A 13,811-nucleotide genomic window follows, 5' to 3' on the forward strand; every position below is an offset into this window, starting at 1 on the left:
AATTTTAACATCATGTGAGGTTAGCAACAATACCATAGCCATGTGAGCCACATGCTAACAAAACATTTTAACATCATGCAAGGTTAACAACACTAGCATAGCCATGTGAGCTATTTGATAACATTACACTTTAGAATTATGGTAGGTTAGCAACATGAGCAAGGCTATGTGAGCTACATGCTATCATTACATTTTTACATCATTTTAGGTTAACAACACTACAGTAGCTATGTAAGATACATGCTAACATGACATTTTAACGTCATGCAAGGTTAACAACACTAGCGTAGCTCTGTGAGCTACTTGTTAACATTATAGTTTAGAATTATGGTAGGTTAGCAACACGTAAGCTACGTAGGTTAGCAACACGTAAGCTACGTGCTAACATCAATTTTAACATCATGCGAAGTTGGCAACACTACCTTAGCCATGTGAGCTACATGCTAACATTACATTTTAACATCATGCAAGGCTAACAACACTAGCATAGCCATGTGAGCTACTTGATAACATTACATTTTAGAATTATGGTAGGTTAGCAACACGAACATAGCTATGTAAGCTAAAGGCTAACATTAATTTTAACATCATGTGACGTTAGCAACACTACCATAGCCATGTGAGTCACATGCTAACAAAACATTTTAACATCATGCAAGGTTAACAACACTAGCATAGCCATGTGAGCTATTTGATAAAATTACATTTTAGAATTATGGTAGGTTAGCAACATGAGCATGGCTATGTGAGCTACATACTCTCATTACATTTTTACATCCTTTTTGGTTAACAACACTACAGTAGCTATGTAAGATACATGCTAACATGACATTTTAACGTCATGCAAGGTTAACAACACTAGCGTAGCTCTGCGAGCTACTTGTTAACATTATAGTTTAGAATTATGGTAGGTTAGCAACATGAGCATAGCCACGTAAGCTACATGCTAACATTAATTTTAACATCATGCGAAGTTGGCAACACTACCTTAGCCATGTGAGCTACATGCTAACATTACATTTTAACATCATGCAAGGCTAACAACACTAGCATAGCCATGTGAGCTACTTGATAACATTACATTTTAGAATTATGGTAGGTTAGCAACACGAACGTAGCTATGTAAGCTACATGCTAACATTAATTTTAACATCATGTGACGTTAGCAACACTACCATAGCCATGTGAGCCACATGCTAACAAAACATTGTAACATCATGCAAGGTTAACAACACTAGCATAGCCATGTGAGCTATTTGATAACAATACATTTTAGAATTATGGTAGGTTAGCAACATGAACATAGCTATGTGAGCTACATGCTATCATTACATTTTTACATCCTTTTAGGTTAACAACACTACAGTAGCTATGTAAGATACATGCTAACATGAGATTTTAACGTCATGCAAGGTTAACAACACTAGCGTAGCTCTGCGAGCTACTTGTTAACATTATAGTTTAGAATTATGGTAGGTTAGCAACATGAGCATAGCCACGTAAGCTTTGTGCTAACATCAATTTTAACATCATGCAAGGTTAACAACACTAGCATAGCCATGTGAGCTATTTGATAACATTACATTTTAGAATTATGGTAGGTTAGCAACATGAGCATAGCTATGTGAGCTACATGCTATCATTACATTTTTACATCATTTTAGGTTAACAACACTACAGTAGCTATGTAAGATACATGCTAACATGACATTTTAACGTCATGCAAGGTTAACAACACTAGCATAGCCATGTGAGCTATTTGATAAAATTACATTTTAGAATTATGGTAGGTTAGCAACATGAGCATAGCTATGTGAGCTACATGCTATCATTACATTTTTACATCATTTTAGGTTAACAACACTACAGTAGCTATGTAAGATACATGCTAACATGACATTTTAACGTCATGCAACATTAACAACACTAGCATAGCTCTGTGAGCTACTTGTTAACATTATAGTTTACAATTATGGTAGGTTAGCAACACGTAAGCTACGTAGGTTAGCAACACGTAAGCTACGTGCTAACATCAATTTTAACATCATGCGAAGTTGGCAACACTACCTTAGCCATGTGAGCTACATGCTAACATTACATTTTAACATCATGCAAGGCTAACAACACTAGCATAGCTGTGCGAGCTACATGCTAATCTTACATTCGAGCATCATGGTAGGTGAACAACACTACGTGAGCTACATGTTACACTAAGACGTTTTTACCTCGAGGCGGCCGGGTTCTTCTCCATCTGAGATTGTTCCTTCTCGGGTGTTGTTATCGCAGCAACACAAGTTGTCTAGACGAATAAAAAAAAAAGCAGCTTGACTTAGTTCTCGGAAACATTTTTTGTTCAAATATGCACAGGAACAAGTTGGGTGTCTTCTGGTAAGGGTGTGTGTGTACACAAGAACAAACATGGATCATTATTTGACTCCAATTAAGGATACACTCACCTGTGCGTAGACGTCCGCCGAGGGGGAAGACCTGGACCTCTCGTGACAACAGGCAGACTTGGCTCTCTCCTCAGACCCAGGATCCAGGATGTTGTCAGCAGACCGGAATCGGCCAGAGGCTCTGGTCTCTGCGGGTTTCTTCTGGACGTTCCATCTGGCCTCGTACTCGGCGAAGGTCCCCAGTCGTTGCTGGTCAAACACAGAGTACGGACCTTCCTGAGGGTCATTAACGGCTTCTGTTTGGCTGTCCAAAGCAGCAGCTGTGCGACCACTGGGGTTCTCTCTGGTGCGGTGGGAAGATGCCTGATCGGGAACCACAGGTTTCCCGTTTTCTTTAAAGAGTTTCTGTTGGTCCGATGACGTGCTCATGCTTTCTTCTTCTTGTACGCCGACTTCATGGATTTTGTCAGGTTCCGAGAAGGACCTTACCTTCTTTTCGGCCTGGATGCGCTTTCGGCCACCAATGCGCATTACTGGACAACCCGGAGTGGCAGGTTGTCTCATGGCCAGCTCTGAGACCGCTGGGACAGGAGTTAGGTCTTTCCGAGCCATGGCTGAGGCTGGGTAACTGGGTATAGCTTCAGCTGAGGGGTGCTCCAGCAACACAGGTTCCAGATCTTTCCTCCTGAAGGACGTAGCCTTCAGCACCCGCGCCTGTGCTTCCTTCAGATGATCCTTATAGGTGTTGGTGAAGGGGCTGTTGGCCACAGCAGGGCTGCAATTCTTGTTGGACTTCCATACGTCCTGAACGTCGTCAGCTTCGCCGGGAAGAGCTGCAGCGCTTTTACTCTTCTGCAGCTTGGCTCTTCTCATCTGGATCTCATTCTTTAAGGTTGTAGCAAAGCGGTCGTTGCGCTTCATCTGCACGGACTCCACCGTCTCGTCCGTCTCTGCTTTGGCGTCCAAGGACAAGCGATGGAGCATGGGCGTGGTCTGGGGGCTGATCTTGTGTTGTCTCACATCTTGGGGAAGTTCTCTGTGCTGCAGAGGAAGCGACCGCCGTTGTTCGGAAAGTTTGCTCGGGCGCTGGGCCTCCTCATTTTGTACGTTTGGTCCTCGATGCTTCCTGCCGTCGTCAGCGGTGACATTAGGGGGCGGAGTCTCCAGAACAGAGGTCACCTGCTGCTTGATGTACCCGTTAGAGGAGTACTGCGGCTGTGGAGACAACTGATACTTAGCTTTGGTGTGCGTTTGTTGGCTAAGAGGGTTCTGCTCATTTCCGGTCTGGGTTAAGTCCGAACTTTTCCTGTCCTCGGGGTTCCCGGATGCAGGCTGGCATGTGGTGACACAGTAGTAGCGGCTATGTCCGGCGGGGTCAGTGCTGGGGTCAAGAGCTTGAGACGTGCTGACATTTCTCCTGGGGTTCTGGCTTGTCAGTTGTGCAGAACTATTAGTGGGCAGCTCCTGCATGCTGGAGAAGTAGCCACTGATGTTCTTCGGGCCGGTCGTAGCCCACGGTTGCGTAGGGAAAGTGCTTTTGTCGCCGTGGTGCCTGTGATGGGTGGGCTGACCTGACCGGACGTCACTGCTGGAGAGGGAGTGTTGCTTGTTGGAGCTGTGAGAGTAAAAAGTACCCCGCTCATTTTGGGGGGAAAGGTTGTGACCGCCACGATCTTCAGCAGAAGGTTTACCCTGGACACGAGAACTAAGCACTTCTGGGTGAGCTATGACAAGCCCTCGCTCCTTGGCGACAGCAAAGCTGTCACTGCGGGCAGGGGGCGCCGGTGGGGGCGGCGAAGGAGAGGAGGTCTTCTTTTTTTCCGGAACGTGCCAGACCGGCCCGTAACTCATTCTGCCAGATGTGGAATGGCGGGATCCGGCCTGGTCGTCGTTCTGAGGCGCGTCGCAGCCTCCCGGCATCTGAAAGTACATGAGCTTGTCCTCCGGTCTGACTCCCTCCATCGCACTTTGGCTGTTCCTGCCGTTGCTGTGCCTCCCCCCCGCATCCCACTGGTTGACCTTGTACAGCACGTTCTCCGTGGAGGCGGCGTTGCTCTTGGAGAGCGTAAAGTCTGGCGTTCCGGAGCTGGTGGAGAAGGAGCTGTAGGCGGAGTCTCGCTTGCCTCCACCGAGGTGCTCCATGCTGTTGTTGTTGGACTTGGCGGGGGACAGCTGACCGGCCGGGTACGGATGGGGGACCTGTTCTAAGCTGTCCATGCTGCCCAGGGAGCTAAAATGGTCAGAAACCCTGCAGAGGTTGGTTTGCTCCCAGCCAGTGGACAGATCGGTCGATGAAGAACTGGGGTTTGAAAATGGAAAATGAAGAGCAGCCAGTCAACATCATTGGCTAAAACAAACACGAATGCTAATAAAACTTCTCGTTTCTTTGTGGCTAACCGTGTTATGAAGTAAGGACATGTCCCAATCAACCGTGGTTTGACCTAGCCTCAGACGGTCACACCTAAAGCTCGGTCGATTTTCGAGAAGTTATTTAATCCAAGGAAAAGTGAAAATGCACAATCAACCATTTTGGTCACAATAACTTTATTTAGCCATTTTATTGTTTTGTTTGTGTCTATTTGAGGGTCCCCCACCTCCTCCTTAACAGAGACAGATGTTGATCATTGACTGTCCTTTTATCCGGGTAGCCTCCCTTTTTCTTTTTTGTCTCCTCAGACAAAACTTTTTGTTTCTTTGGATGTTTTGCAGCCTCTGCCATAATGGCGACAACTTTACACACATCACATTGTTTTGTCTTTATACTGTACTTTTGAGTTTGTCAATTCGAAACTGGTGGCTATTTATTGCTACCAGGCTAATTTCCGATAAATAGCTTTAGCATTAGCATTTTGATTCGAGCATCAAAAGTCTGAAATCCCTCGTCTTTGAACTCACGCCAGCGAGTGAAAGTCATGACAATGTTGATCCTTAACTGTCCTTTCATCCTGGTAGACTCCCTTTTTCTTTTTTTGTCTCCTTAGACACAACTTGTTGTTTCTTTGGTTGTTTTGGGGATCCTGCCATGATGGCCACTAGGACATAAACTTCTGTATTTTTAACGAATAGACAAAAGCGGAGAAACGTTGGCCGTAAAGTTTTTTTTAAGTCGCTAAGTGTTAGGTTCAAACATCGATGACATCTACTAAACAAGACAACAAGCAAGGAATTAAACAGACACAGAATACAATTTTGCTCAATTTGAGGAAAAACGTGTCGACCTGTAACCCTTTTACAGTGTCACCCTGTTTCTAAAGGAAAGGGGGGTATGTGAACAGCCATTGTTTTCGGTCACATTAACACAAAAGAAAAAGATGACTTGGACTGGTCCTGGATCGAGCTTGGCCAAGTCTTGGATCACAATGGATAACCCCTCCCGTCTACTTCCATCGTACACAGTGGAATTTTACAAGCCCTTGGCTCGGTACGACAAAGACAGTTTTCGTCTGCTCACTGGGAACTCAGAGAACGGAACGTTTTTTGATAATATACATACAATTTTTCTGACACTAAGTGCTAGTAAGAGCGATACAGACCCCCTCAGGCCACGGCAGGGGTGTCATTTAACTAGTTCTAAATCCATGTATCATCTCAAAAGTTATGAAAATATTTTACGGTTTTGATTTGGTCAATGTGGCTATTTATTGCTGCCAGGCTAATTTCCGATAACAAGCATTAGCATTACATTTTGATTTGGGCATCAAAAGTCACTAACAAGTCCAGCAGAAACAAAGCCAAGGCGGCATCGGTCTGAAATCCCTCGTTTTTGAGCTCAGGCCAGCGAGTGAAAGTCGGGACAAGGTTGATCCTTGACTGTCCTTTTTTCCCCCCGGTAGCCTCCTCTTTTCTTTCTTTTTTTTGTCTCCTCAGATAAAACTTTTTGTTTCTTTGGTTGTTTTGCAGTTTCTGCCATGATAGCAACTTCCGTCTTTTGAACGAACAGGCAAGGGCGGAGTGACGTATGCCGTGAAGATTTTTAAGTCGCCAAGTGCCGTAGCCCCTCAGACCACGACAGAGGTGTCAATCACTAATTGTAAGTATGTATCATGCCAAAAGTGTGTGACAATTTTTTATGAAGGTTAAAAAGTTACTTAGTGCTGCTTTAATATAAGTGGGTTTTACTTTTTAAAATGTTTATTATGGTAGCAATAGGGTTGTTAAAGTTAAAGGGGAACATTATCACAATTTCAAAAGGGTTAAAAACAATAAAAATCAGTTCCCAGTGGCTTGTTTTATTTTTCTACGTTTTTTTCAAAATTTTACACCTCCCGGAATATCCCTAAAAAAAGCTTTAAAGTGCTGATTTTCGCTATTTGCGACGCGACTGTCCATTTCCCTGTGACGTCATACAGGGCTGCCAATACAAACAAACATGGCGGTTACCACAGCAAGATATAGCGACATTAGCTCGGATTCAGACTCGGATTTCAGCGGTTTAAGCGATTCAACAGATTACGCATGTATTGAAACAGATGGTCGGAGTATGGAGGCAGATAGCGAAAACGGAGTTGAAGAAGAAATTGAAGCTATTGATGCTATACGGCCATAGCATGGGTGTACTTAATGAAGTGGCCCATAGCATGGCTGCCTTATTAGCATCGCCGGTAAAATGTGCGGACCAAACGATCAGGACTTTCGCATCTTGGGACACTGGAGCAACTTAAATCCGTCGATTGGTAAGTGTTTGTTTCGCATTAAATGTGGGTATCTAGTTTCAAATGTACATACAGCTAGCGTAAATAGCATGTTAGCATCGATTAGCTGGCGGTCATGCCGTGACCAATTATGTCTGATTAGCACATAAGTCAACAACATCGACAAAACTCACCTTTGTGATTTCGTTGACTTAATCGTTGCAAATGCATGTGCAGGTTATCCATACATCTCTGTGCCATGTCTGCCTTAGCATCGCCGGTAAAATGTGGAGACACTCCGGCAAATTCGATGGGGGTCTGGCAGCAGATTTTTTGCCAGTGGTGCAACTTGAATTCCTCCGGTTTTTTTTGGTTTTTTTCCCTTGGCCTCAGTCTGCACCTCCTCTCCAGGGCCCAGGCTAAGACCGATTTTTTTATTTTATCTTAATTTTCTATTTCCCCACCCCCCCTTTGTTTACCTTTATCTCATCTTTTTTGTAAGGGGCGCTGGAAGCCGGCAGACCCGTCAGCGATCCTGTTCTGTCTCCCTGTAATGTTTGTCTAAACTTGAATGGGATTGTGTTGAAAATTGTAATTTTCCTGAAGGAACTCTCCTGACGGAATAAATAAAGTACTGTCTATCTATCATATATTTTTGCTTAGTTCAAATAAAATACTCCTCAATTTTGAAAAAAAAAAAAAAAAAAATAGCTTCCAGGTCGGTAAGCACAACCAGAATTACTCCATACATTAGGCGCATTGGTTTATAAGGCGCACTGTCGATTTTTTGAGAAAATAAACGTTTTTTAAGTGCGCTTTATAGTCCGATAAATATCGCAGTTATTAGTATTAAAACATTACATCACACCTTTATCCTACAGTTTTTTTGTCGGATTTGACTTTGCTAACATGCTGACAGCTTAAAGCCCGATTGTGTGAGGGTGTAAGTCGACATCTGGCAGTTACCTGGCATCGTACGCACTGTGCCACGCCGCGGCGGGCGGAGTCTGCGTCTTGGCCGACTCCGCTTGGCTCTCGTTGAACTTGGTGGAGTGCCAGGAGTGAGGCCTGCTTATGGGCTCATTGCGCCTGGGTGGGGGTCGGGGGGGGGAGAGAGGAGAACAAGAGTGCGTTAGAAAACAAGGAAGTGACCAAAGTACTTGCCGCCAGGCTCCACGTCCACGCAGCAGCAACTGGACCAGAGAGGTCTCCTGTGTTTACTCCTCAGCATGTGGACATTTGATCTAAGAGGAGTCTGAGGGCAGCACCAAGGTGAGGTCTACCAGATCTGCTCCACCAAGGGGTGGGTCTCTTCAGACACAGGAGGTAGGACCATATAGAACACGCTCTCCGGAAGAGGATGACAATGTGGAGCTAAGAAGGCATCGATCGCTGGAAAAGGTACCTAATATACAAACCCCGTTTCCATATGAGTTGGGAAATACAAGGATTTGAAAATCATTTTCAACCCATATTCAGTTGAATATGCTACAAAGACGATATTTGATGTTCAAACTGATAAAAAACATTTTTTTTTGCAAATAATTATTAATTTTGAATTTGATGCCAGCAACACATGGCAAAGAAGTTGGGAAAGTTGGGAATAAATACTGATAAAGTTAAAGAAATGCTAATCAAACACTTATTTGGAACATCCCACAGGTGTGCAGGCTAATTGGGAACAGGTGGGTGCCGTGATTGGGTATGAAAACAGCTTCCCAAAAAATGCTCAGTCTTTCACAAGAAAGGATGGGGCGAGGTACACCCCTTTGTCCACAACTGCGTGAGCAAATAGTCAAACAGTTTAAGAACAACGTTTCTCAAAGTGCAATTGCAAGAAATTTAGGGATTTCAACATCTACGGTCCATAATATCATCAAAAGGTTCAGAAAATCTTGAGAAATCACTCCACGTAAGCGGCATGGCCGGAAACCAACATTGAATGACCGTGGACTTCGATCCCTCTGACGGCAATGTATCAAAAACCGACATCAATCTCTAAAGGATATCACCACATGGGCTCGGGAACACTTCAGAAAACCACTGTCACTAAACACACTCCATCGCTACTTCTGTAAGTGCAAGTTAAAGCTCTACTATGCAAAGCGAAAGCCATTTATCAACAACATCCAGAAATGCCGCCGGCTTCTCTGGGCCCAAGATCATCTAAGATGGACTGTTGCAAAGTGGAAAAGTGTTCTTTGGTCTGACAAGTCCACATTTCAAATTGTTTTTGGAAATATTCGACATTGTGTCATCCGGACCAAAGGGAAAGCGAACCACCCAGACTGTTATCGACGCAAAGTTCAAAAGCAAGTATCTGTGATGGTATGGGGGTGCATTAGTGCCCAAGGCATGGGTAACTTACACATCTGTGAAGGCACCATTAATGCTGAAAGGTACATACAGGTTTTGGAACAACATATGCTGTCATCTAAGCGCTGTCTTTTTCATGGACGCCCCTGCTTATTTCAGCAAGACGATGCCAAGCCACATTCAGCACGTGTTACATGAAACAAGAATGGGAAAGAATTCCACTTTCAAAGCTTCAACAATTAGTTTCCTCAGTTCCCAAACGTTTATTGAGTGTTGTTAAAAGAAAAGGTGATGTAACACAGTGGTGAACATGCCCTTTCCCAACTACTTTGGCACGTGTTGCAGCCATGAAATTCTAAGTTAATTATTATTTGCAAAAATACATTAATAAAGTTTATGAGTTTGAACATCAAATATGTTGTCTTTGTAGTGCGTTCAACTGAATATGGGTTGAAAAGGATTTGCAAATCATTGTATTGTGTTTATATTTACATCTAACACAATTTCCCAACTCATATTAAAACGGGGTTTGTGTAAACATACAGAGGAACCTCCATTCGCAAACCCTTTCAGATGCAAACTTGCCAGTTTACGGACTTTTAGAACGCGCCAAACACAGTTGTGCTGATAAGTTTACATACCCTGGGAGAATTTATGATTTCTTGGCCATTCTTCAGAGAATATGAATGATAACACAAAAACCTTTCTTCCAGTCATGCTTAATGCTTGTGTGAAGCCATTTATTGGCAAACAACCATGTTTACTCTTTTTAAATCAAAATGACAAAAGAAAGTACCTAAATGACCCTGATAAAAAGTCTAAATACCCTTTAACATCAATAACAGCTTGAAGTCTTTTGTGGTAGTTGTGGTTAAGGTTCTTTATTTCCTCAGATGGCAAAGCTGCCCATTCTTCTTGGCAAAGAGCCTCCAGTTCCTCAATCAATCAATCAATGTTTATTTATATAGCCCCAAATCACAAATGTCTCAAAGGACTGCACAAATCATTACGACTACAACATCCTCGGAAGAACCCACAAAAGGGCAAGGAAAACTCACACCCAGTGGGCAGGGAGAATTCACATCCAGTGGGACGCCAGTGACAATGCTGACTATGAGAAACCTTGGAGAGGAGCTCAGATGTGGGCAACCCCCCCCCCGAAAGCAATGGATGTCGAGCGGGTCTAACATGATACTGTGAAAGTTCAATCCATAGTGGCTCCAACACAGCCGCGAGAGTTCAGTTCAAGCGGATCCAAGACAGCAGCGAGAGTCCCGTCCACAGGAAACCATCTCAAGCGGAGGCGGATCAGCAGCATAGAGATGTCCCCAACCGATACAGGCGAGCGGTCCACCCTGGGTCTCGACTCTGGACAGCCAGTACTTCATCCATGGTCATCGGACCGGACCCCCTCCACAGTGGGCAGGGAGAATTCACATCCAGTGGGACGCCAGTGACAATGCTGACTATGAGAAACCTTGGAGAGGACCTCAGATGTGGCCAACCCCCCGCCCCCCTCTAGTTTTTGGGTTGTCCTGCATGAACTGCACATTTGAGATCCCCCCAGAGTGGCTCAATGATATTGAGTATAGGAGATTTAGATGGCCACTCCAGAACTTTCACTTTGTTCTGCTGTAGCCGATGACAGGTCGACTTGGACTTGTGTTGGAATTTCCAAAAACGGCTGATGAGTGTAAATTTTCCTCCAGTATTTTCGGATAACATGCTGCATTCACCTTGCCATCCATTTTGGCCGACGTTTCTGTGCCTTTGTAGCTCGCACATACCCCAAAACATCAGTGATCCACCAGCGTGTTTCACAGTAGGCATGGTGTTCCTTTCATCATCGGCCTTCTTGACTCCTCTCCAAATGTAACGTTTAAGGTTGTAGCCAAAAAGTTACATTTTGGTCTCGTCACTCCAAAAGACTTTGTTCCGGAAGTTTTGAGGCTTGTCTCTGTGCTGTTTGGCGTAATGTAAGCGGTATACTTTCTTCTGGCGACTCGACCATGCAGCCCATTTTTCTTCAAGTGCCTCTTTAGCCACACCACAATTTTTCAGAGAGTCCTGTGTTTCAGCTGAAGTTATTTGTGGATTTTTCTTTGGATCTCGAACAATTTTCCTGGCCTTTGTGGCTAAAAATCTTTGCTGGTCTACCTGTTACTGTTTTATGCAGTTCGATTACCTTTTCTCGCAGATCCTTTGACAACTCTTTTGCCTTCCCCATGACTCAGAATCCAGAAACATCCGTGTAGCACTGGATGAAAGATACAATGGTCTGTCAGAAGCCCAGAAACTCACTAGCCTTTTATACACGCACACTAATTACACACAAACAGGTGACAGGTGAGGATCGGAACCTTGATTAGCCATTCAAACCTGTTTGTGTCAATGTTTGTGCATGTTATCAGATCAAAGTTACTGTGGTATGTAAACGTTTGATCAGGGTCATTTGGGTACTTTCTTTTGTCATTTTGATATAATAAAGAGTAAACGCAGTAAATAGCTACACACAAACATTAAGCATGAATGGAAGAAAGTTATCATTCATATTCTCTGAAGAATGGCCAAGAAATCATAAATTCTTATGAGCACGACTGTACGTCTCTGTCATTGTTTTTGTGCTTGATCGTCATGAAGAGGTTGAGGAAGCCAACTGTTCTGGAAAAAGACGCCAGAGTGGAGGAGAAGACTACCTCTTCATGAGCACACACACACACACACACACACACACACACACACACACACACGGCCCTTCCTCTCGTCTCCCTCCTTTGTCGACGTTAAAGCCCCTCTTAAGAACTTTCAGTTTAGGTTGCTTCTGCCGGCGCACCAAAGCGTTTAGTGTTTTGCCTGAAGAAAGCCCCTCATTCCCCACCAGGACCAGCGCATAGTGTCGTAAATGGTCTTAAAACGACTGTTGCGTACATACAAAGTGACACGATAACGCCACAATGATTCAGTAAGACTGGTCTTTCCACAACTCTAAAGGCCTAGTGGCCACATGCGTGGACAGCACCTTTTAGCTCTAATTTCCAAAATTGTGTACGCTACTGAATTGGGGTCTCATGGCCACTTATGTGGACACTTATACTGCCATTTGGAGGTGTCAGAAGAGTATAACATACAATTTGGGGGGTGTAAAAAAAATAAGAATTAGCATGTCACCAAATATGAAGTACACATTTGTGTACTTATGGACTAAGTACATCATATCAAAAGCTTATTATTAGTTTTTTATTCTAATTAGGGTCCAATAAGTCCAAATAGCAAAGAAAAAAAAAAAAAAAGCATGTAAACAAACAGCTTGGGCCTTAAGAAGTTAAGGACCTACATATTTTACTCAAACTTTCCGCACATCACAATGTTTTTTCTTTATACAGTACTTTTGATTTTGTCAGTGTGGCTATTTATTGCTGCCAGGCTAATTTCCGATAACTAGCATTAGCATTAGCGTTTTGATTTGAGCATCAAAAGTCACTAACAAGCATCGGTCTAAAATCCCTCTTCGTTGACTTGAAGTCGGGACAAGGTTGACCCTTGACTGTCCTTTTTTCCCGATAGCCTCCCGTTTTCTTTTTTTTTTTGTCTTCTCAGAAAAACTTTTTGTTTCTTAGGTTGCTTTGCAGCTTCTGCCATGATAGCCACATCCGTCTTTTTAACGAACAGGCAATGGCGGAGTGACGGATACCGTAAAGTTTTTTTAACTCGCCAAGTGCCAGAGCCCCTCATGCCATAACTAATTAACACTAATTGTATGTCTATTTATCATATCCCGAATATTTTATGAAGGTTAAAATATTACGTAGTGCTGCTTTAATGTAAGTGGATTTTACTTTTTTAAATGTGTATTATTGTAGCAATAGGGTTGTTAAAGTCAAGGATTTTTGTGGATTCTGATCGTTTGTGAAGGCACCAAAGGAACTTCTGTGTTGGCGGAGCAGTGATACAGGACAGTTCAGCTTGTTGTTGCTGTTTTTTTAATAGATATAAAGTTGATCCGTCAGCTTCTTGTCATGTTAGTTTAGTAGTGTATATTCATATTTTTATAAAATATGGACTTTTGTCGAGGCTGAAACCCATGAATAATATTGAGGAAATGTGCTTCACTATACAAACTTTCCGATTTACGAACCCTGTTTGAGAACCAATTAAGTTTGTAAATTGAGGTTCCACTGTAGTAGTAGCAAGCTTTAGGAACTGTGTGGCTGCAAAACAATAGCATCGATATCATTTCAAAAAAACAATACCCCTTTCACACTGTGAAGGCCAGTATTTTTGTGTTGTCTCACGGTTCTGTTTTTTTTTTAGGACTTTTCCACATTGTGAGGTGGAATCAGAGCCAGAACAGAGCATGAAGGGCTGTTCCACAAACATTCCCCTTGTGTTGTGACAACTGCTTCTGAAACTGACATTGTCCCGCGTCAGATGATCTGACTGTGGTGTTCTGTGTGAAAGGCACGCAGTC

General features: G+C 43.4%; 1 protein-coding gene across 1 annotated transcript in view; it reads right to left on the bottom strand.

Moving 5' to 3' along the window:
* The window catches only part of shroom2a (shroom family member 2a), a 135,547-nt gene that overhangs the window by 21,082 nt on the left and 100,654 nt on the right, over positions 1–13,811 (bottom strand). The window contains 3 exon segments of the mRNA XM_061888342.1: positions 2,226–2,299; positions 2,457–4,695; positions 7,994–8,116. Of these exon segments, the coding sequence (XP_061744326.1) occupies positions 2,226–2,299; positions 2,457–4,695; positions 7,994–8,116 (2,436 nt within the window).

Source organism: Nerophis ophidion, linkage group LG26, assembly GCF_033978795.1.
Source record: "Nerophis ophidion isolate RoL-2023_Sa linkage group LG26, RoL_Noph_v1.0, whole genome shotgun sequence".
Classification (NCBI taxonomy): Eukaryota; Metazoa; Chordata; class Actinopteri; order Syngnathiformes; family Syngnathidae; genus Nerophis; species Nerophis ophidion.